Below are 25,750 nucleotides of genomic sequence, written 5' to 3'. Positions count from 1 at the left end.
GAGGAAAAAAAACAAAGGGTAGATATTAAAAAATATAAATTAAGGCACCAGTCTCACAAATGACATCAGCATAGGGGAAGGAAACTCAGCTAATCAGGGGCAGTGATTCACATGTCAGAATTACAGCGCAGGATTTTGTTTTGTTTCTGTCTTTAATTTTTATGAGGCATATAAGTTTGTTGCATATAAAGGGTAACTGGAACTAATGAGCTGTTCTGACACACTGGATATTGCATGTTTAATTTTTGCCTACATTCCTTAATAGTGATTTATTTCAGATGGAATATTTGTGTTTCCCTGATTTCTCTCTCATGCTAAATTTTACATGCCATCAACCACCAGTTTCTGTCTATTTCTTGACTTTTGTAGGAACTTTGAGAAATAATGGTGTGGGATTTGGCAACGGTAAACTTCATCATCCCAACAAATTATGTAGAGTCCATTCTAGGATCTTCTTAATGATTATTATTATTGTCCTGATGCTTTAGCTCACCTATATATTTCAATAGAGGTGCATGATACTTTTGATACAGACACAAAAATAATATCCTTTCCGGATTTAGCACACACGGAAATAAATATATTTTTATTATAGATAATAATTGCAAATGTATCTACCCTACTGGTTACTGCAAAACTCAAAGCCTCAGTGTGTGCTTTTACTTGTTCATGTCCTTATTTGATTATGGTCATGAAATCAGCATTTCAGCTGTTTGGGGGACATAAAAAACCAAACATTGATGATACAGTCGCTGCTGTTCTAATGAATCAAAAAAAGCTAATAATAATTTCCTTGTACTAGTGGGAAAATGTCTTTGTTGTAAGCTTAATTATAAATTGTTTAATTTAGAGATCAGTTCTTGGTAGTGAGGCATGCTTGCAATCTCCCTTAATAATATTGGGAAAATAGTCCACTTTGACTTCTGAATTTCATCCTTTAGTTTTGCTGACTTTATTTTTTAGCTTATGTAATGTGAAGGCACCTGATCGAATGGATTTCTTGTGATTGTGACATGAGCATTTTTAAAGATGAGTTAGGCTTCTAGAGGACATGGAAGTATGAGATAACTCCGAGTATGTATTAGCTTGCACAAAGCCAAATTCTATCTCGCATAGCTGTGCTAATCCTCCTCTTTGGCCTATAAATATGGCTAAGCTAGACCTGGCCCACTGCAGAACAGAACTTGTGACCCTGCTGAATTAAGCTTCCTATGAACAAATGACTCATAAGAAGTAAAATGAGATCGAATTAGAAAGATGGGATAAAATTGTTTAATGTAACTAATTTTCAAAAGTGACTCAGGTGCCTGATTCTCATTGAAAGTCATTGGTGAAAATATGATTAAGCTCCGAAATTATTTAGGGAATTCTACTATGGTTATTATAATTGAGAACACACACACATACACTAATTTGTATGTAATGATATAACCTGCCTTTAGGGAGACATTTCTTCCTAAATACCCATCAGTTAGCTTTTGTTTTATGTCCTGAAATCTATATCTGTATAAATATACATATACACAAACATACAAATCACATACAAATATATATATATGTATACAGTCCACTACACACTAACAGGGTACAGATTAGGTGGATCACTGATCAGTTCTTTTTTCCTGTAATTTCTGTGATACTGTGTGAAATTCTCCAAATTCCCTCCTTTCTTTTACAGAACACCAAGCTATAACTATGCACCAAACATGGATAAACACTGGATCATGCAATACACTGGGCCTATGCTGCCTATCCACATGGAATTTACAAATGTCTTACAGCGCAAAAGGCTTCAGACATTGATGTCAGTTGATGACTCCATGGAAAGGGTGAGTAACTGAAAAAGTCATAGATAAATTGTTTTATTATAAACTGTTGTAACTGGTATGCCAAGTCTGATTCTTCTCTCATTTTTACTTGCCTTGTGCTGGTGAATTCCATTGACTTCAATGGAGTCACTTGTGATTTACCCTATGTACGTGAGAAGATAATTATGTTTAAAGTGATAGGGAACCTAAATAAACCTGTGAAAACACAGATTCCAACAAATTCTCTGACTGGCAATGCTACACAGCCATTTTGTTGTCCACTTTTGTAACTGGTAGTAGAATAAGTAGCTTTTAAAGGAAAAACATTAACACGTGTCCAGTAAGCTACAGGATCAGTTTAACTCTCCCAGCCAATAGAGCAAATATATAAAGAAATATCAGGTCCCTTATCTGTAGAGGGTCATGGCACATATACACACATACCTCTACTTCACCCTAATTCCCTCACAGTTTATCCTTCAACTAAGTTATTGCAACTGGGTTCACTGAAGTACAGAGCAAAAATCAGGTGTTAGACTGATTGGCTGTGTCTACACTGGCATCCCTTCCAGAAAAGGGATGCTAATGTAGCACTTTGGAATAGGCAAATCCGTAGGGGATTTAAATATTCCCCGCGGTATTTGCATTAACATGGCTGCCGCTTTTTTCCGGCTTGGAGATAAGCCGGAGAAAAGCTCCAGTCTAGACGTGATTCTCGGGAAAATAAAGCCTTTTCCGGAGGATCTCTTATTCCTACTTGAAAGTGTTTATGAGCATAGATGATACAGGGGGCAGCTAACTACATATAATATGACACATGAGGTGTTCATAGTAGAATTTTGTTCCAAATCCTCTCTCTTTGACTTTATGGATCCAAAGGATTTTCCACCGATGGTAAAGGAGGGACACCGTTACATTTAGTAGCAATCAAATAACAATAAAATAGCTTCATTCCAATCCCTTCAATGAAGGAGAGGAGACCCTTACAAACTAACACATTTGAGCAAGTCTGAGTATGCATCGGTTATAGAGCTAGTAATTTACCAAGCAGTGTATTACAATGATTGTTACATAGAGATTTGTGGGTAGTGGAGACACAAGTCAGATATCACCATAAATTGCCAAAGTAAACTTCTGAAATCCCCCTGAAGCTAACTCTTATATGTCAAGATGTAGACCTAGTGTGTGAGTAGCAAAATAACATTGTATTCAGTTTACTACACCATGCTAAGGGCATGATGCGCCAAATTCATCCTTGGCATAACTGTTTCAATAGTTTCCCAATGGTACATTTTGCACAACAATTTTAAATAGGAATACTGTGTGTGTATGCATGCATGGTTGTACAAAAAATGTTCTGAAATACTTGATTCTGAGACTGAGTTTTTCCTATGCTATATTTCAGTTGTACCATATGCTTGTGGACACGGGAGAACTGGAGAACACCTACGTCATTTACACTGCTGACCATGGTTACCATATTGGGCAGTTTGGACTGGTCAAGGGAAAGTCAATGCCATATGACTTTGATATTCGAGTTCCTTTCTTTATTCGTGGGCCAAGTATAGAGCCGGGATCAGTGTACGTTCTCCTATGTCTGCAGCACAGCTGCTGTACCTCATCTGAAATGTTTCTAAGCCTATCTGATGGTCACTCTAAGTGTTTGGTTTCCTTTCATAAATACTGTTATTGCAGGACACTGCCTTAGAAGAATAAAAGCATGTCTGTCTGTGTGTTATAAAGTGATCGCAATGTGTAATAGGAAATTATATTACTTGTAGCCCTGAATAGTTAGGCTTTGTCCTTTATTGTTTAAAAGCAAGTTGGTTCAAACGAGGACAGCTATTGCTCATCTTCTGGCTTAGCAGAATGGATTCATTATGAGTGAGCTGGGAGGAATAATGGGCCTGTTTCAAATCCTTTAACTGTACCATGATCACATGCTCTTTATGACAATATCCAATGATATTGATCTGTCCTTCTCAAAGTCACAGCTCCTCTGAGGAAAACTTCTGCACTTAGCACTTTAGAGCTTTAGAGCTTCAAAGTACTCAGAAACATTCATTACTATTATAATCTGAAGGAATGTGAAGGGTTACATCTCTGACCTTTTCTGTTAATTTGCAGAGTGCCTCAGATCGTGCTGAATATTGACCTTGCTCCAACTGTTCTGGATATTGCAGGCCTTGACGCGCCTCCAGATATGGATGGCAAGTCTGTCCTAAAACTTCTGGACCTCGAAAAGCCAGGAAACAGGTGGGTTACTGCCATTTCTCAAAGCCAATTCAGCAGCAAACACCTGAGTAAATTACCAGCTGAATGGAAAAGAAATTGTGGCAAAATAAGCCGTGTCAAGCCCTGTGACCACAGTTTTCACAGTTCAAAACTGCTCTAAATAGCACATTTATAAAGTTGCACATATACGTGAGCTGAGAGGTCATTTTTAAACAAATAAATTTTTAACACTAACTCAGCTATTCAGAAACAGTCCCGGATGCCAGCAATAACTATTATTATTTTTGGTTTCAGGTTTCGGACAAACAAGAAGGCCAAGATTTGGCGTGACACATTTCTGGTGGAAAGAGGGTAATTATTAAAGCTGGGAGAGGTTTGGGAAGCTTGCCTAGTGGCAAGCTTACTTATGCTCACGCTCTTCTCTTTTTAGTGGTCATCTAGGCTGTAAAATCTGCACGTAAATTAAAAGGGTTACTTTGTTCCCCAGTGCAAGCTGTGCTACCTGTGGCTCTTCTTAGGCTGTTTCATAAGAGATTTGAAGGGGTGTTTTCCACAGTAACTTCATGGGCTTATCCCTTAGACTTGCCTAGATTTGTTCTTTAACCTCAGACCCACAGACATTCACTTGGTCACCTGGCTGGTTTTCCTTCCCACCCCATCACTCTTCTCCAAGTCCTGCTGTTGATGTGATGGTGCCACATTCTTTTGCCAGTTAATTGTATAGTTTTCACCTCAAGTAGGAATCCTTCTCCTTTTGATTTAAGTAAAAGAAAGGTCCATATGTAAATGAGATTTGTAAACATAGCTATTCAACTTTTTCTCACACAATTTATAATTTTCATTGCTGTGCTCCTTATTACTACAAACATTCGCTGAGGAAAAGTATTACAATCATTCATTGTATTGTCCTTGTCACATGATAGTCTGTGCATATCAACTTGTGGATATGATGACACAGTAATAGTTCCTAAAGCAGTGACTGCTAGCGTGGATTTCTAGTATGGCATGTGGACCATTCCTGAACTGCAAAAGCTCCTATCGCTATGTCTCACAAGCACGTGGATGATTTTAACTTAGAAGAGAAGTTCTTAGACTTCATTACACCACAATGCCCTTCTGACAATAAAAATTAATACATGACTCGGGGGGGGGGGGAGACATCGAAGCCTGAGCTTGCCCAAGTCTTGCCACCCTGATTAGGAGGGGCCAAAGCCTGAACTAAGGATGTTAAGGGTATTTTGCTAATTGTGTAGTCGATACAGTTGTATCATGTACAATTGTATCGACTACATGATTAGTCGAAAGGGGAGGTTCACTCTGCGACCACTGTGGCTCTGCATTTTAAATGTAGTAAGAGCCCAGCAGCAGCAGTAGCTTTGTGACAGGAGCCCCTTTCCACAAGGGCAGAGGCTGCTTTGTAGTATCCCCCTCTACCTCCTCACTGCCTCTGATAGAGGCAGCGAGGGGGGCAGGCAATACAGCAGAGATAGTGCTGGGGGAACTGGCTTTTAAGCCAGCTCCTCCCTCCCCCTCCTCCCCGGCACCAGCTCCTGTTCAACTACTTTCTTACACCCCTAGCCTGAGTCACTATAATCTGAGCCCCACCACCCAGGACTGAAGTCTAACACCATCCCTGGCAACCCCATTAAAAGAGATTCCCAACCCTTTTTGGACAACCAAGCCATGATTTGAGAACTGCTGTCTTAGAAGATGACCACCAAATACTAAATCTTAAATATCATTGCTGTTTTAATGAAATGGGTCCCCTCCAATGTTTGAAGTGCATTACCTATGCAATTTTTAATTCTTTTTTTCCTTTTTAAAAGCAAATTTCTGCGCAAGAAGGAGGAATCCAGCAAAAATGCCCAACAGTCTAACCATTTACCAAAATATGAAAGAGTAAAGGAATTATGCCAGCAAGCGAGGTATCAGACGGCTTGTGAGCAACCAGGGCAGGTGAGCAATAAATGATTCTAGAACTGTATGTACCTTAATGGAATGTATTTCTGGGAACAATGTGGTGCCATACTGCATGAGGTTTAGCTGAAACAGATTAAAGAGACTGCATGTGCTTAGAGTCTCTACAAGTAAGAAAATATAAAAATATCTTGGTGCATTACATTAAAAATAGGGTGACCTTATTTCCCAAATTCTTCATCATTCTGGACTCAAGGGAATATCCTCCCCTTCCTTCTTGTTCTCTATCTTGAGAGCACCCTGGTACCATTGGCACCAAAGGTACTATTCTGTGGTTCTGTGGTCAATACTAACCAACCAGAAGTCACTCAGGCAGCTACTCCTCAGCAAGACATGGATCAGCCACAATCTCAAAAGCCTGTAGCATCCTCTCCCTCATCATCAGATGAGGCTATGGAGTCAGAGCAAATGCACCAAAGCTCTCGTGTGTTAGTGAGAAAATGCCATTGGGTCTGTTGCTGAGGAGGTCTCAACCCAGGCTCACTGATGGATGCTTTTCTCCTATCCTGGAAGAAATCCCTTCTGTAAGAAATCCAATTTCTTTGAGATCCAGATTCTTATTCAAGGTCAAAGTATATCATGCTTGCCTCATCCTTATATCACCAGCATTGCCTCATCAGCACTGGTGCTCAACCTTACACACCTCCACTGTCTCTCCTATTGGGAGCAGACATTATTTCCCAGGCCAACAGTTGCCTTCTGTATCTTGTCCTCACAGCCCTCCGTCTCACAGCATGGATTCTTTGTGATTAACACCATTTGAGAGATCCTCTTTGAAGGATATTCAGAAAGTGCTTGCAGAAAACACTCAACTAAGAGCTCTTTCCTGGCAAAGGCTACATCTACACTGCTTCCCTTTTCCGCAAGAGGAAATGCAAATAAAGTGCTCATTTGCATAGTGTTGCACTTGCACTTGCATTTGCATTTCCTCCTCTGATCCCTTTTGCACAAAAGGTTTTTGCACAAAAAAGGGCTGTGTAGATGGCTCCTTTTTGCGTCAAAAACCCCTTTTGCACAATTTTGGACAGACTTAAGGGAAGACCAGTGTCTACTCTACTCAAAGGATTTTATCCTTTGTGCAGTCATTTATGCTACCAGTTGGGTAACATAACCACATGAGCTAAGGTATTGGCATACTCTAGTATAGTGAAAGCAACATCGGCAGCTGATTCAAGTACCTATCATAGACATTTGTAAAATGAAAACTTGATTATCTGTCTGCTCTTTTGCTAGTTGGAGCAGATAGCTAGATGTCAAATAGTAAACTTGCACCAACAGCTGTTCACTAATATTTACCAAAAAAATGGGAGCTGGGTTAAAGGATTTTTAAAAATTAGACACAAAATATTTAATTGATTCTGAATTAACATAGTACATTTAGTGATAATATGAAGAAAAGGTCTCTCTTGTGATTTGTAGAATTCTGTATGTATTTTTTTGAGTTTTACAAAAATATTCCCTATTAATAATAAAGATTGAAAATATATGTGTATTTTTCTCTCAGAAGCCCAGTTATGGTATTCTTGCTAATTACCATCATTGCATTTAAAAGAAATATTAGAAAATCCTTTTGAATGAGAATAAAAAGTGCTGCTATGTTTAGTTTCCAGTTTCAGTCAGTAGCCACCTCTGATGCTTTATCTGAAACAGGTGGACTTCTGTAAAACAAACAGGATGGCACTCACCATAGCTCCTACACTGAAAAATAATTCACTCCTGCCTTTATTCTTGTCGTTCATTGAAACTCACTATTACAGTAAATCTCAGTTAATCTCAGATTGGTCTGAAGTATGTTTTGACTGGTACACCATCATGAAAGCCTTTTACCACAGTTCTCACCTCACACAAGCTCATAAAGTACAGCCACTTTTGAAAGAACATGCACAATGTCACAGTCTCACTGAAGGACACAGTTTTAAAGTTTCCAGTGCTTGCCATTGCAAACATTGATTAAAACTGGTGGAGGAAAGCTGAATATTTCTACAAAAACAGAGATCAAAGATCTCATTTAGACCTTTCGATTCAAATGTTTGTAAATAACAAAATATTTTCTTTTCAGTTATTTTATGTTTATGTCTTATACCAAAATATGTTTTTAGTAACTTTTTTATTACACACATGGAAAAGATAAGACTAAGTGAAGTGATCAACATGAAGATGAATTGCAACATGAAGAGCCCTCAATGCTATGCCTAATCCCCATGAGTAAGACATCGAGCTGCCCCTCTTTTGAAGGACTTATCTCTTTAGTTGCAAGCACCAAGCTAGGAGGGAGCTTACAATAGCAATGGCATTTGATGCTGCCTCTCACAGCTGTGATTGGTTTGAGCTCCTTTGAATTAAGCAAGGACTCTGTAGCCATAGGTTCATGGAATCCAAAAGCCAGTCCTGAAGTACTAGATGAGGATCTGTTCATACTCAAAGATATTTAGGAAAAAATCAATGACCAACTTTCTGTCCTAATGATTGTTTTACTTTTATAAGGATATTGGCACAAGAAAATCAGATAGAAAAAGAATAGGCTAACAGCAGCCATGACTTTTCTAGGGCTCTACAGCTATCAGGGACCCTCAGCCTAAACTAAAGTTAATGAGCTAAATCATTCCTGTGGTAATGCAGTTGACATCTGTATAGTAATACCAAGGACAGATTTGGTCCCAGATTCCCACAGCAGAGTTAACTTGTTCGTGTGGCATATATAGAACAAGATGTACCAGGATAAAATACTAAATGTGTTTCTTAACAATAATTCTGCTTACAGCATAAAGTGGCAGATTTTCAAAGTTAAGTACATGTAATTCAGAACATATACTAACATGTACCCAAATGGTAAGTACACACAAATTGGATGTGGTCACTTGTACATAGGCAGTTACATGCATGCCTGACCACAAGGCTGCATAAATTCCAAATTTTGCACAGATTTACTATATCTACAAAGTTGGCTTTTAAGCCTCTCCTGCTCTCTGTCATACTTTGGGATGTTTTTCTTTGGCTTGTAAGTGAGCTAGGGGCCTGCTGAGAAATTCAGATACTGGTTAAAGTTCAGACTCCAACCTTTGCCACACTCTCCCCACCTAACTTATTTGGTTGGTTAGACCCAGAGGTTTTGGTCCAGATCCAGGCCAATGTATCAATACCACGAGCCAAGTTCTCTGGCCGCACTGCTCCCTTTGCACAGCTTGAATTGTGAAAGCTGTCCATATTTCTTCTGCTAGACATTTCCCTAGCATGTAGAGCTGGAGTAGGAGGCTCCTTACCTGCCTCTTCCCTACAAACCAAATGTAAGGGGTGGAGAGTAGGCATGACAAGAATGTACTGTGCTCCTGCTATCCCCAGCTGGTGGATGGCTTCTTGGAGCATAGCCTGCATGCCCCCATATCTGCTATCCCCTCCAGAAGCGAGACACCACAGAGAATCTGAGCCCATATATCTCCTCTTTACGTAGTTTATGAGCTAAATTTGTCTGTGGCTTAATTGGTTATAAACCTATGACCAGAGCGGAATTGAACACAGTTAACTGAGTATTGATTATGACTATGGGGGAGTCATTGTAGTGGCTTAAAGTTTTCTTCTAGTCAGTGGTGTATATGCCCTAGGACTATTTATTACAATAATTGTGAAAGAACACAAGAATGGTCAGACCAATGCTCTGTCTAGTCCAATATCCTGTCTTCCATCAGGAGCCAGTATCAGATGCTTCAGATGGAATAAATAGGACAGGGAAATTATTGAATGATCCAGCTCCTATCATCCAGTCATTATTTCTGGCAGGCAAAAGTTTAGGGGCACCTGGAACATGGGGTTATATCGCTAATCACATTGGCTTAATAGCTATCAAGAGGCAATCCCCCATGAATGTACTCATTCTTTTTTTTAATCCAGTTATACTTTTTGCCTTTACAAGATTTCCTGGCAACAAGATGGCTGTGAATTATGTAAAGAAGTACTTCTTCGTGTGTCTTATGTTTGTTTTAAACCTGCTGTTTATTACTTTCATTCGGAAACCGCAGCGCAGAGGTAAATAACAATTCCCAAGTCATTTTCTACACACCATTCATATTACAGAGGTTGGTCACATTCCATCATTTTGTATCTATAGTTAGGATTATTTTCCCTATGTGCATTTATTTGCATTTATCAATGTTGAATTTCATCTGCCATTTTTCTGACCAGTCATCCTGTATTGAGAGATTCCTTTATAATTCTACACTGTAAGCTTTCAACGTAACTATCTTGAATCATTTAGTACTGTCTTCAGACTTTGCCACCTCACGTCTTATGCCCCTCTCCAGATCATTTAGGAAATATGTTGAAGAACACTGGTTTCAGAATAGATCCTTGTTGTTACTCTGCTATGTAGATCTTTCCATTCTGAAAACTGATCATTTATTCTTGTCATCGTTTCGTGTCTTTTTACCAGTAATTGATCCATGAAAGGACCTTCCATCTTGTCCCATGAGTTCTTATTGTGCTTAAAAGCCTTTGATGGGGGACTTTGTCAAAGGCTTTCTAAAACTCCAACTACACTGTATCAACTGCATGGCCATTTTCTTCATGTTTTTGATCTCCTCAAATAATTCTAATAGATCATTGAGTCATGATTTCCCTTCACAAACACGTGTTGACTCTTCCCTAATATATCATGGGCACGTATGTCTCTGATAATTCTGTTCCTTACTATTTTCCTGGGACTGAAGTTAGGCTTCGTATATGGAATTTGTAGTTTGAGTCACTGGCTCTCAGCATCCCCACTATACAAATTGTTCCTGTACCTCTATATAACAAGCTTCTTCATTTTTGTGTAGTTCCCCTTTTTGAAGTTAAACACTACTGTGGTAGGGTGTATTCTGGGGGCTATGTGCTGATCAAGCAGTCAGATAGGTGAGGAAGAGTGCTTACTAATGAGGTTCTCCCATCAGGATCCCTATATAAGAGGACAGGCTAATTTAGGGAGAACAGGTTTTTAAAGAGACAGCGCCAAAACTACTAGAAGAGCTAGTGAATAGGGGAGGATTGTGAGTGAGTTTAGAGAATGTGTGAGAGAGGCAGATACACCTAACATACATACTCTAATCTTATAAACTCTCTCCCCCCTCTCTCCCCGCCAGCCTCCCTACAAGAACAAACCATGCAGGCAAAGGTCCAGCAGCATTATGAGGGCTATCCAGTTTATTGCATTGAATGCAACATGTACTTCATTCAGGGCAGGCGGAATAAGTGAATATTCATTGCAAGCCACTTATGGCCTTCAGAGACTGAGTATGGGGTCTTAGGACCAGAGTGGCAGAACTGGATTAGCTAAGGGAGACGGAAAGGTACACACAGGACACTGTCAGAGATACAGTAAAATGGTACCACCTTTAGTCTGACAGGCTTCACAGCCTTTGTGCTGTTGAGGAGGATGAAAGTCACAGAAAAGGAGAACATTAAGCCAGAGCAGAGAGAAATTATCCCATAGTTGGGTTTCTCCTTTAAGAGATGTCATAGTATCCTCACACACAGATAATACCCTTCTGGGGGAGGGGACTCCAATTATTATGACAAAATAGTAATGCAGAATGTCATTATTAGAACTAGAGATAGGTTTGTGATGACCAGAGGAAGTGGAGGGTGAATTGCCTGCCAGGTTCAAAGGTTATGTACTGCTCAAAAGATCTAGAAAGACTCATGTACAGTTCTAGGAAGGAGCTCATGGCCATGGTACATGTAGGTATCAATGATATAGTAAAGATAGAAGAAAGGTCCTAGAGGCCAATTTTAGTCTGCTATATAAGAGATTAAAATTCAGAACCTGTATGGTATCATTCTCTAAAATGCTTCTAGTTCGATGCACGGGGCCAGTTAGACAGGCAGAACCGCAGGGTCTCAAAACTTTGATTAAACAATCAGGATACCTTTAACTGATGTGAAATCTACTGTTAAAGTCTGTATCTGATCCACTATTAAACAAGCACTCTCCAAGTCTAAAATTTGATATGTTAATCTTCTCTCTCTCTCTCTCTCTCTCTCACACACACACACACACACACACACACACACACACACACACACACACACAAATCAAATTCTCCAAAGTGAGGATTGTGAAGCTCAATGTTAAGATTCCAACTCCTCAGTTGAGTGACACAACAACCCTAAACTTGGCATTGGGCTTGCTTATTTTATGGGCCTACATCTTGTATCATCTGTGCCAGCTCTGGTCTTGTGGACAACAGAGGACTGAATCTTGCAAGAATCCTGCACTTATAAGGTGTCAATCTGCTGACCGTTCAAATGAACTGAGCCTGTTGGTAGAACAGAAAAGATGGTGCAACTGCACATATGGGTTTGTATTACATGTATGCTCATGAACTAAAACCATCTAGTAGGTATGATGCTATAATTCACCAACCTTGCCTGTGTTCCTTTATAGCACACCTCTCACTGAGTGGTGCAAAATATTAAATATTTATATGTTGAAACTGCCCTAAAATCATTTTTCGGGTTTGGGTCTGTTTTAAAAAATTGGCTAAAGGCCTGTATAATGAAATTCACTTAGGGTAAGCTAGAACATTTTTATAGTCTTACAAGTCTTCTCTGATCGTCACTAGAGAGATGCTGCTGAATCCAGATGTGAGTTTTGTGGTAAGTTTGTAAGACTCTTCTGGCCTTAAACCAAAGAGCATTTTACATAGGCTATACATGCTATTTATTTCTCATGTATGCTTTTACATTTGTTTTCTAATGACAGCACTTCATTTTATTTTACTTTGTGTTCTCATATCAATATCAAACCAAAGGTTTGTCTGTTTGTAATGTGATGAGGATTCCTTCCATCAATCAACCTACAGATAATATTGTAGAGGAAATTAGAATGTAGCTTGTGAGGTGCAGTCTGGTTTGGCTCAAGGATCTGTGTTCTCATAAAATAAATATCCCTCAGACCATACATCTGTAAAGGTCAACTTTATGGCCAGCTGCAGCATATGAATAAAAACACATAAGCTGGTAAGAGCTCAATAGAAGTGTCAGACAGCTAGCCAGAAATTGATGGCCAGATCCCAGGCACCCACTAAAACTCAGATAAAATTATAATACAACATAATAACGTCACTCAAGAAACCAATTGATTTCAGTACAACTTCCCAACTATTCTAGCAGTGTTAAGGCATTGATGATGAATAATGCCTGCTACCTAAGCTTGTCATTCTCCAAATAAGTGATTCATGTTCTGTCTGCTCTAAATAATTTTTGAAAAATGTCCCCAAAAATAGATTCCAATAACCGATGTCAGTTTGATTTACTGTACAATCATCCTATTTTGTCAATGCTGCTTTAATTCCCTTTTTGCTCAAAAGAGACATACAATTATAAAACTGTTAGTGGCAATTACAGGGTTAAAATTAGGAACATGATGAGCACCCTGTCTAGATCTGATTTGTATGCAAATCTAGGCATGTTTCTTTGATTCATCTTTACACAAGTCAGGTTTCAGATTAGTGGCTTTCTAACGTGGTAGCCACTTGTCTTGGTATGTGGTGGCTCTTTCCTGCCACTGTATCCACATCAGCCCAGCATTGCTTCTCTGCCTGCTCCCCATTGCCACCCATTCTGAGATGCCAATTCAGCATTACAATTAAGCACATGCTTTGACTTTAAGCATCTGAGCAAACTTGTTGCCTTCAATGGGGCTACGGATAAGCCTAAAGTTTAAGCATGTACATAAGTGCTTTTATTAATTGGATCTTGTGGGTGCCCTTCCATCTGTCCTTCTTCTGTCACACAACTGTCCGAGTACCCAGAATCCCACCTATTTGACAGAAACAGCAGTGATTCCTAAGGATCACCAGGAACTGACTGTGATATACACCATCCTGTTTGTAACATGTTAGCCCAAAGTGATGATAAGAAAAACTTTATCAGCAGAGATAATCCTTCAAATTGTGAAAAAATAACATATTTTAACAATGTTGTGTAGCTTTTCATTTAAACGAATGGAGGTTTTCCATGTTTGATAGTTCCTTCTAATTCAGTGCATTTTGAAGCTCTATGCAACTGAGGGGCCCTCGTGCAACTTCTGCTGGGGTCCAGATGCTTCCCCTCCGCTCCCCATGTGGCTCCTGCTAGGTGATGGGGTTTCCCTCCCTCTCCCCATATATGCAACTTCTGTTAGGGGCCTGGGGCTTGGGGCTTCCCTCCTGCCTCCCGCCCCCCCATGCTGCTTCCCTCTCCTCCCCGCTCCATGCAATTCACTGGGACTCAAGGGATTCCCTGGGGCCAGATCAGAGCTGCAGAAGCTGGGGGCTCCTTTCTGCCCCCAGTCTGGAAGCAGGGAGCCCTCACTAGCCAGCTACTGCTGTCTGAGAAGAGCACATGAGGAGGGGGCAGGGAATAGCCCTGCAGCAGCCATGGGGGGAGGCCAGAGAGGAAACAGCAGAGTTGGTTAGTGCAATCCTCAGGCATACAAGTACAAATGGCTGCATCCGAAAATTTAGTGCCCCCACATTTTCAGGTGTTCTACACAGCTGCATATTTTGTATATGCCTAGAGACAGCCCGGATTATGCATGAATTTAGCTCTAGACTTTTTCCATAGTTTTCCTAAGTACTACAGTAATTGTAGTTCTCTTTCTTTCCAAGGACTCTTGCATGTCCAATACACTGTGGTCTAAATTCAACCATTAGTCTAATATGGCTTTAAGTCTTAAGAATCCTTTGACCCATTAGGAATAACATTATTTCCATTACTGTTAAAACTTGATGTATAAAGTGGATGTCAGTGGGTGCTATTCAGGTCCATCTGTGGGTGCTATTCAGGTGCATCATGTAAGCCTGAACATGAAGCATTCCTTTTAGGTTATTTGTCACACATTTGATGGAAGATCAGAGAAGAGTCTGTACTGAAGACGAGTCTTCAGTGCTGGCGAGAACATGTGAAAGATCCAGTAGAGAAGGTTACTTAAGTGACGTATGTTGTTTGATATCCATTAACATGCAACCTAAGTGCATATGCTTCTAGTATTGACTTTCTTCCAAATTACAGTACTGTCAAGGGGAAAGTAAATATCCCTAATGGAAAAACTGGCAAATAAATATGATTCCTCATCTATCCCTCCTGACCCTAGAATATCTATATTTATCTCTATATTTTAGAAACTAAGTTGTCTTAATTAGTTACCTTTTTTGTGGTAAAAATGATTGAAGATCAACTTTTTGAAAAATAGATTGAAGATCAAGTGCAAAGTTTCTTGAGCACTTTGCAGCGATGAACACAGAATAATTTTTATGTAATTTTAAATGTTCCTACATCTTCTGTGAATCATATTTTAAAGTGTCTTAAATAACTTTACAAATTTAAAATAATATGATCTCTATAGGGGTTTTTTAGTCAATTCACTGCATTAATACTTCTACTTCCCATCAAAATAAAAAAAAAAAAATACCAGGGCCTGTAGCCCAGCATTTGTGAGCTACCCTACAGTAATAAATCAGTGGACATATATCTCAGAGACTATTCATAAGTGTGAGATACAAACAAGATTAAAAATTAAATCTGTTGGTTTCCTTTTAGCCTGCAATAAATAATATTTAATAAATGAAAAATACGTTATGAACATGGAAGGTGTAAAACAGATCAACAGAAGAAATTTGCAACATTAGTATTATAGATTATTGTATTTGAATGTCCTTTTGTCAGTGGACATCAGAACTGTGAGTGATCTGATTTGCTATAGAATCTATAATGGCAACAGGGTGAATTTTAACTTTATAAATGAGGGTTCTAACAGTGATAGCATTCTAACTAGGAATGTAGAAACCTGGGAAAGTTTATCCATAAAATCTGTCAATTTCAAATTTGTCTTCCCTGTTCTCTGTTGACACAGGACATCTTGGGGACAGCTGCTCTCCCTTTCTCCTTGTGTGTAATATTTTTGTAGTGGTAAAACAGCACAATGTACATTTATATTTCTATACCAGTATTGCCCAGACCTCAGTGAGGATCAGAGTCCAAGTCTACATTATGGAATCCCATGGGAACTTGTAGGTTCTAACCCCCAAATATTTACCATATCTATTGAATTGATTTTTCAGGGTTCAGTTCAGCAGACAAATAAGGGCTCGTCTACATTGGCCCCTTTTCCGGAAGGGGCATGGTAATTTTTGAAATCGCAATAGGGAAATCCGCGGGGGATTTAAATATCCCCCGCGGCATTTAAATAAAAATTTCCGCCGCTTTTTTCCGGCTTTTAGAAAAGCCGGAAAAGAGCGTCTACACTGGCCCCGATCCTCCGGAAAAAGCGCCCTTTTCCGGAGGATCTTATTCCTACTTCAAAGGAATAGGAATAAGATCCTCCGGAAAAGGGCGCTTTTTCCGGAGGATCGGGGCCAGTGTAGACGCTCTTTTCCGGCTTTTCTAAAAGCCGGAAAAAAGCGGCGGAAATTTTTATTTAAATGCCGCGGGGGATATTTAAATCCCCCATGGATTTCCCTATTACAACCTCTGAAATTAACATGCCCCTTCCGGAAAAGGGGCCAATGTAGACGTAGCCATACTGTTGGTTTATACTATATATTATCACCAGCTAAGTACAGTATGTCTGGCAATATTCTGCACACCATGACCACTTGGAACTTCATGGTGAAAGCTGAAATGGAGCTCAGATCTCCCCACTCCAGTAGCACAAGCTGTCAGCACTTGAGCTAAAATAGAAACTCCCTTAGCTGTTCGTGCTATAGCACCTGTGACACAAAACCACTTCTGTTTGTGTTGAGCAGTTCACTATATATTTCCATCCAAACCATTTTATATTAGTCATAATCAGTACTAACAGAAAGGTGAAGGGAGTGCGATTTTAAAGTTGCTTTTAAATGCACTCTTTACCCTACCACGTGCTTTTTCTTAAACACCTCCAGCCTGAAAAGCAATATTCAAAGTTGCTTATTAAAGGGAACATTGCAGAAATTAGACAGCACCTGTAAAAGCATTGTAGCTGTGTTATATTTCCGGTTGCCTGGTTTTCAGAGGTTTATAGCTTGGTTATAAAACTTGCCTGTGTATTTAACATGAAAGTGTCTGGTGCAAATGCGCAGTAATTACCTTTGATAAAACTTTGAGAATGCCTACTGCTAAGACACCTTTCACAAATTGTCTAATTTCCTCCCTATATGATAGGCTGCAGCAACTCTCTCAGAGCTGTCACAGTCTATTAGGTTAAACAATGTTCATTTTAAATGCTTCTTAAGTGGGGTATTTATTATGCAGTAAGGAAAGATATTGGTGTATGTGTGCACACACGTACATAGTGCCTGAATTATACTGAATAAAGCCATATGACTTATTTTGAGGTTGAGGTACAAACCAATAGGAATTTGGAAATTCAAAGCCCAGGCAGAAATACTTTTGTTAATTTATTCACAGTTGTGTGTCTTGTTAATGGAGAGTTTAAGTTAAGATTGGAGCTGGGCCAGAACTAATATATAGTTAAGGAATCATGTACTCACAGCAACTTTTTAGTTGGTGCCTCTGGTCCCCTGCACCTTTAAATTTACCCAATCAGGGCCAAATTTTGCCATCAAGTGCAAATGCATAACTGCCAGTGAAGTCATCTAAGGACAAGATTTAGTACTCCTTTCTTTTTTTTATTGTTGCTCTTGAACTGTAATGCCAGATCCAGCATTCCCATTGAGGTATGTGCATCTGTTGTCATGCAGCTGAATTTCAGCTCCTGAGCAAAGCCAAGTGGCTGCTGCTTATTAGCAACATTTATTATTTCATTACATCTTCCTTCTCTGAGCTGCCACTGGATCTTCTATCCATGTGGAGGAGGTAGCACCTGCAAGATACTATTGAAACCAAGGCATCTAAGCTCCAGGTGGAGAGTAAGGACCATTTTTCCAACTGATATAAACTGGCACCACTCCCTTGAAATTGATGTACATAAACATGTGTCCTGTGTTTAAAGACTCTATAAAGACTCGTGACTCCATCCATAATGGGTGCTGAATAGTCACTTTCTCCCATACATTCACTTCAGTAGTTAAGTTGAAGAGTAGGAAGGAAACCAGAAAGAGGGGAAAACATGAAAGGAGAGCACACAGGTGAAGGTAGGAAAGAGATTAGAGAACGTGAGATAAGAAATAAACTGACACACGAGCAGCGAAAAGAGAATGAAAAAAAAAAGTAGACACCTGTAGTTGAGAAGAAAAAAGGAAGTTGTAAGGGGGAATAGAAAAGTATTAAAAGAATGAGAAACTGGGAAGAAAATAAGTATGGGAAAAATAAGAAAACATATGAGTCATCAAATAAATGTTTCATTTGTGCATGTGCCTACATTTTGTGTTGATATAACCTTGGTGGAGGGATCCAGAGACCTGGTAAAGGGCATCTTTGGGGGAAATTTTTTCTACTCATTTATGCTGTGTATAGATTTTAAGACCAGAAGGGACCATTATAGTATTCTAGTCTGAAATCTTGCATAACACATCATTGGGGTGACAACAGCCTCTGCAGGCCCCTGGGGAAGGTGCGGGTGGGTGCCAGCTTCATGCTCCTGGCAGGGGCGGGGACAGGAAAGCCAGCCTGGAGTGTCTCCTGAAGTGCCCTTCTCTAGCCCTTAGGGCTGCCTGGACTGTGCGGCATTGCACTCTGGCATCAATTTAAAGGGCCCAGATCTCTGGCCGCCACACCTGGAATCACCAAGCCCTCAGGTAGTTACGCCCTTTGCCCTTCCCTCCCACCACCACTCTCATCAGCAGGCCTGCACGTGGTCAGTTCATAACTATTCTGTCACAGATATGGAATCTCTGATATTAAGAAAATTCCATTGTAGAATTCTAAACGGTTTCATGCTTAGATACCTTTTTTTATGAACACCATTCATTCATGCTATGAAATATATTTAATACATATTTTAAATCCGTGCATAGGTAGTTTTCTTTTTAAACAGATCCTACAAGAGGTGGGAAAGATTTAATAAAACTTTGAATCAACCTTTAATGGAGGAATTAAGTATTTCAGCTGCTTATATACTTCATTTTAGGAAAAAATAAAATTATTCTGCATTTTATATAGTCCTGCATTTTTAAATAGTAGTAAAATAATGCCAGGTTTTTATTTCTAATGTTTACCTAACATATATCTAATATTTATATCTTCTCTGCTACCATCCTGTAAATATCTATAATGATGGCCACATTTTTCTGTTGAATTAAGAAGCATGTAGAAGTTAACCTTGAGGTGTACGTGCAAATGATTATGGCTCTTGCCAATCCTTTTAGTAGGGCCTTATATGGAAGTGTCTATACAACTGTAATATTTTAGAAAACAAGCAAATACATATAGGGTTTTCTCTTTCAGATGTAACTTACTGTAACTAGATCAGTCAAAATAAGGTAAACATATTGAAGAGATTATTTTCTTATTGGATATAGGATCTTTAGCTCATTTCATGACACACAAAGCCGGAGTGAGCTATCACAGTGCTGTGATTCATAATCAGTATTGGAAAACATAAGTGAATAAAGATGTGTTGCTGTTATTAAACTAAGCTGCAGTTGACTTCAGGCATTGAGCTTTTATTTGCAAAGTTGGCTATGGTTATATATAGGGTACTAAAGAATTGACTTAGCTTCTTATTTCTCTTTTACATTGCTGTAAACCATATGGCTATTGTTTTCATAGGGACATATACGAAGTTCATTTCAGGATTTGTTTTAGCAGTGATGCTAGACAGGTGTGTAAGTTTCACATTCAGTCTATTTCCTTCACCCTTCAACTATTCTGGGAATACCTCAGAAACAGAGAAGCCATTATTTGATGGAAGAAAGTTGTATGGCTGTACTGTGGGAGTAGGGTTGAGGGATTCCAGGAGGAACTGCATGCAGCTCTCATTTTGCCATAAGGATAATTCCCACTAGGAATACGTCAGTCTGAGGAAATCCTCAGGAGCCTTAGAACCACCACACGGAGGACCACCAGTGGCAGAGAAGTCCAAGCATTGCAAGAAAACAAAGTATCTGTGATGGTAATGCAGTGTATTTAGTATGCCCAGCTTCAAGGGTATGTATTAGTAGTAATAATAACAATGTGTTGGAAGCAATGTATAAGATTCTAAATCACTCCTCACAGTATTGTCCCCCATCATTTTGTTAGAGATGCATTAAGACCACAGTTTTCAAACACTGAATTAAACACTCAAATTCCTACCAAAGAACCTAATTCAAGTGGCCTGCTTTATTTAGTTGTTTATAAGATGCAAGCTGAAGATGTCCAGCAGCTCTGAAAATCAGGCCAATTTTATTTAGGTGCCTAACTATGCATTTATTATTTAACATTAGGTACTAAAGCCTGTGAACATGTTGACTGATGGGCCTGCCTACATACACTGTTTGCACTGATTTAACTCTGTCAGTTTAGAAACAGATAATGTTAAATCAGTGCAAGACCCTTGTGTACAACCAGTTATGTTGACATACAAGGAATTATATTGGCAACAGATTGTTTCCATATATACACCTTGCCATTGACTGTGTCCAGAGCACTATGAACCAATAGCAAGGCAGTTCTCAGTCCCTTGGAGGCACTTTTAAGCAAATGGTCCACAATAAACATTTGCCATGGTAAAATAACTAAAATAACGCAATCTGTGGCAGTATAGCTCTGTGTCTCCTAATAGAAGTGGGCTAAGAGCTTTAAATGTCTTTCTTGATCATAGCTTTTTAAGACAAATACCATGTGGAAAGGAAGAAAAAGCCCAACTGCTTTCTAATATTCAAATGAGAAAACAGTGGACCCCTGTGCAAAAATTCAGGTGGAATCTTCCACTTGGATTCAGGGCTGTTGGCACTAGAACCAGACAGACATTGTGCAGACCAGTTGGAAGGAATTCTGCTTTCTCTAATTCCTCACTATGAATCTCACAAAGTGTGCAAAGCTGGTCTCAGCAATTCCCTTCCAGAGCAAACTGCTTTCCCTCAAGATTGATATAAACAGCAAAGCAGAGTCATCCAGATGAAAATGTCCATGCTCACACTCTGTCTATCCCTAAGGGTCTTCCCCTCCCTTCTCCAATATGCTTCCTATGATCTATTCTGCAGATGTTTGGCATATTGGTTACACCTGTGGTGCAGTCTAGTAGAGCATGACTGGGGATGTAATACACTTGCTTTTTTTCCTCCGTCCTTGCACATAAAATGTATGGAGACAGCAATTTTTGGTGTTTGTGGCTACAAGATTTGGGTGGACACACTAAAAGATGTAGGTCATGACACTGGACTCTGTTAAGAGAGTGAGTTAATTGTTCCATGCATTGACATAAATCAGATCAGAATTTGTCCCTTTTTCATTGAACCCTCTAATTGACCTATCTCAATCTTTCTCGCTCATCTACATTTTTTTCCTGATTCATGTTAGAAATTCCAAGTCACAGAACAAAGAAACAGTGCTTGTATTTTCAAAGAAAAAAGGGGAGGGAGGGTCATTGAAGACAACCCTGACAGATGGACTCTGTGGCTCAGTAAATTAAGGCTTTTTACTTGTTCTTTTCAAGGATGTGTTTAGTCTAGATTCCCTTGATTTATGTATCTTTTTTGGCTGGGTTGTATTTTTTATGCAGATTTCCAATGATTTCATTCAAGTTCATGTTTGCCTAGGATGAGAGAATGGTTTGAGACAAATGTGTATGAATTTAATCTTTACAGTGTTCTTAAATCCTCTACCAAAAAAAAAAAAAAAAGGTTGGACAGAGGTTGGAATAGCACTGGGAATGCATCTTTATTTTTCCTCTCACAGAAGTGGCAGTGCATTGAGGATTCTTCTGGAAAGCTTCGCATTCACAAGTGTAAGGGATCTAGTGACATGCTCACCATCAGAAAGAGAACACGAAGCATACACGCCCAGGCGTACAGCAGTAAAGACAAAGAATGCAACTGTGCAGATGCTGACTACCGAACCAGCAGGACCCAGAGAAAAAATCAAAGACAATTCCCAAGGAACCCCAGTGTCCAAAGTAGGTGATCTCAACTCTCCTAGGTAATCAGGAAGGGGGCACTGGGTTTACTGAGTGGCATTTCATCAGAAAGGAATTATTTTCACCTGGCTATATGTTAAATGCACATGTAGTTTGCAGTCAGTTCTTGAGTAATTACTGCTTTTAAAAAACTCAGAACAACCAGAATCCGTTATCACTATTATAGCAATGATGATGCTTTGGTGCCACCTATTGTATGCTTTGGGGATAAAACAGAGTACTGTAAATTACAAAATCTCTGTAATTATTGCAGAGGTAGCCTGAGCAAGTGTTTTCTTTTATCGCTAATATTCAGTTGTAGTATTGTCCCAATATTTACGGTAGACTTTTTTGTTGTTTTGGTTTTTGCAACTCTGACATTAAAGCATACTGATTTCTGTCAAAATGATAGCTGAAGCTTTCAAAGGTCAATAAAATTACCTGCTTGTAACTTAAAGAGTTAGACTCCAGTGCCCTCTAGTGGAGTTTGATAGAAACAGAAACTGCCGTCGAGTTTCAAAATACCAGTGCTTAATTTTTTATATTAAGGACTGAGAAACATAACTAGAAAACATAATTAGAAAGCAGGTGTAAATTAACATAAGATAATAAGAGTGACCATACTGGGTAAGACTGGTGGTCCATCAAACCCTGTATCCTGCCTTCCAACTGTGGCAAGTAATATGCTTCAAAGGACATGAACAGAAAAGGGCAATTATCAAGTTGTCCCTGTCATCCAGTCCCAGCATCTGGGCAGCCAGAGACTTATGGACCTCTGGAGCATAAAGTTGCACCCCAAAGCATTTTGGTTAATAGACACTGATGATCCTATCCTGCATGAACTTACCAAATTCTTTTTAAAATTTAGTTATAGTTACACAACACCCCCAGCTACGAGTTCTATAGGACAATTGTGTGTGAAGAAGTACTTGCTTTTGTTTGTTTTGAATTCTTCTGCCTATTAATTTCATTGAGAGATCAATGAAAATATCAGTGGCCTTCTGATATTCACTGTCTTATTATTTATCCATTTTTTTAATAATTCCTAACTTCCAAACACTTTTTTTTTTACTGCTACTGCACATTAAGTGGTTGTTTTCAGAGAACTAGTCACAGTAACTCCAAGATCTCTTTCTTGAGTGGTAACAGCTAATTTAGGCCCCATCTTTTTGTATGTGCAGTTGGGATTATGTTTTCTATATGCACTACTTTCATTAGCTCTGAACTTCATTTTGCCATTTTGTTGCTCTGACACCCCGTTACATGAAATCCCTTTATAACTCTTCTCAGTAATCCTGTACTGGCGGAAGTACCCCAAGCCAGCCCTTTTCACTTGCCTGGTAATTCTGTTTCTTTTCTGTATGGTTTTCTGAAAGGCAGTCCCATTCCAGGCACATTACATTTTCCTGGCACAACCAAACCTTTACCTCGGCTTTATGTTATGATAAGAGGAAGCTGCATACCAAATTTGGTTGTCCTAGCTCTTACTGTTTAGGAGGAGTTCTTGAACAGACAGACAGGGAAACTCTTTCAAATATAGAGTAAATACATTACTTGGTGCAAGTAAGGGGTATGGGGAGGCCAGGGGTAGAATGCAACACAGTGTGGTGTAGTTTATGTGTTTTATCAAAGTGTGTTTGGGATATCAACATTGCTCATACACTGTAAAACGTGTAGTGGAGGTCATGCAATTTTAGTGCAAATAAACTTTAATATACCATCATATATTCCATGTATGCCATGTGTTCAACAGTAAAAAACTAGCCAAACAAAACCACCTTAACAATGCTGTAGAGGGTATGTAATATGTTATTTGGGAAGCTTTTTTAATATCTCCATTTTCTAGCCAGGTGACCTAGTTACCACAAGTCAGCATGTACAGCACTTGCAGCAAGCCATAAAAATGTCTGTATTCCTATACATTTCTGTACTTTAAAGTTGTGACATTTCTAAGTCCAGAGGCTTAGGTCTTTCTGGGGATAGAAATGAGTGCTGGATCTCAATGAGAATAGGAAAATCTTGTCATTTCTAGATCTGCAGTGCAGTAAAATACGAGGGAGCTATGATTTGCTTATACCTTGAAAAGCCACCTCAGCTACATAAATGAATCTTCTCCTTTTAATGTCTAACTTTGAAAGCAAAAAGAGCTGCCATCTCTTAAACAAGTGATTTTGGACCTCTGCACCCTCCTCCCACTGGTTTCAGCTGCAGATGTGGATGCTCAACTTGTCTGAAAATCAGGCCCTAGATGTATAAACGTAAAAATTACAGCACCCAAAATAAGAGATCACCTCTGCAAATGTGGACCTGAATTTCCTGCTAAAGAACACCAAGACAGTCTTTGCAAGGCCAGAAATAGATGTGAGATCTACAAGTTTGTGCTTTATTGCAAATCCATCCTTCCTTCTTTCCTTTTGAAATTTGCTGCCAGTTTATGAAATCCATTGTTTTGTATACCTATGAGCATGAATATGTTTTCCTTTTCTGTGCAGAATACAAACCCCGATTTGTTCACACTCGCCAAACTCGGTCCTTGTCTGTGGAATTTGAAGGTGAAATATTTGACATAAACCTGGAGGAGGAAGAACTACAGGTGTTACAGTCCAAAAGTATTAGTAAGCGTCATGACACTGAAAATGAGGATTCAGAAGATAGTGATGATGGTGGTGGTGCTGTGGAAGAGGAAATGATAGCTGATGGCACCAATGCTGTTGGCCAATCTGATTCTGTCAGAGTGACACACAAGTATGAATGCTTTGTCTGGTTATCCTTAAAGTAAATTATATCCCATATTCTGCATTTGCTTCTTTATCTTTTTTTCTTTCTGTTATTCAATATTTTACCATTTACATAACACGACTCGGTAATATAATAAAATAATTATTTTATACTTTGGCCCTCTCCTACACATCTGTACCTCTGTAAGTGAGGGCAGAATTGGGACTAGTGCTTCCAGTTTTCCCAGCTGTGTGTATTAATTAATGGACTTGGCACCAGAGACTTAAATAAAGCAAGTTAAACCTCTGCACCATTGAATAGAGGTGAACAGCAAATAGTTTTCCTATCCTGCAAGACTTTTTGAAATTTAAAAAAATTTCCCATCCCAAATCAAGACAAACAGTAAAACTCTCAAAAAATGAAAATCAATAATTCAATCAAAAAAGGGACCAAAGCCAATCAAAACATTTCATTTGGATAATGTCTTAAGTGTTTGTTTCTGCTTTGACTATCTATGGTTTTTAAATTTTTTACTATACATTAACTAATGTTCCCAAACAAAATGGCTACGTCTACACTGGCCCCTTTTCCGGAAGGGGCATGTAAATTTCACCAGTCGTCGTAGGGAAATCCGCGGGGGATTTAAATATCCCCCGCGGCATTTAAATAAAAATGTCCGCCGCTTTTTTCCGGCTTTTAAAAAAGCCGGAAAAGAGCGTCTAGACTGGCCCCGATCCTCCGGAAAAAGTGCCCTTTTCCGGAGGGTCTTATTCCTACTTTGAAGGGCACTTTTTCCGGAGGATCGGGGCCAGTCTAGACGCTCTTTTCCGGCTTTTTTAAAAGCCGGAAAAAAGCGGCGGACATTTTTATTTAAATGCCGCGGGGGATATTTAAATCCCCCGCGGATTTCCCTACGACGACTGGTGAAATTTACATGCCCCTTCCGGAAAAGGGGCCAGTGTAGACGTAGCCAATGTTGTTTCAGACCAGAAAATGAAACATTTTTTCAAAGTTTTTCAAACCA

General features: G+C 39.2%; 1 protein-coding gene across 6 annotated transcripts in view; it reads left to right on the top strand.

The window, feature by feature from the left end:
• SULF1 (sulfatase 1) overlaps window positions 1-25,750 on the top strand; it is a 153,697-nt gene that overhangs the window by 108,986 nt on the left and 18,961 nt on the right. For all 6 annotated transcript variants that reach the window (XM_075920557.2, XM_075920559.2, XM_075920558.2 and 3 more), the window contains 7 exons: window positions 1,679-1,829; window positions 3,214-3,389; window positions 3,936-4,064; window positions 4,338-4,394; window positions 5,870-5,999; window positions 21,792-22,008; window positions 24,501-24,753. In XM_075920557.2, coding sequence (XP_075776672.2) covers window positions 1,679-1,829; window positions 3,214-3,389; window positions 3,936-4,064; window positions 4,338-4,394; window positions 5,870-5,999; window positions 21,792-22,008; window positions 24,501-24,753 — 1,113 coding nt within the window. The remainder of the gene's footprint in view (window positions 1-1,678; window positions 1,830-3,213; window positions 3,390-3,935; window positions 4,065-4,337; window positions 4,395-5,869; window positions 6,000-21,791; window positions 22,009-24,500; window positions 24,754-25,750) is intronic.

This window comes from Pelodiscus sinensis, chromosome 2 (genome assembly GCF_052426305.1).
Source record: "Pelodiscus sinensis isolate ZL-2025 chromosome 2, ASM5242630v1, whole genome shotgun sequence".
Taxonomy (NCBI): Eukaryota; Metazoa; Chordata; order Testudines; family Trionychidae; genus Pelodiscus; species Pelodiscus sinensis.
This window is presented reverse-complemented; position numbering and strand designations above follow the sequence as displayed.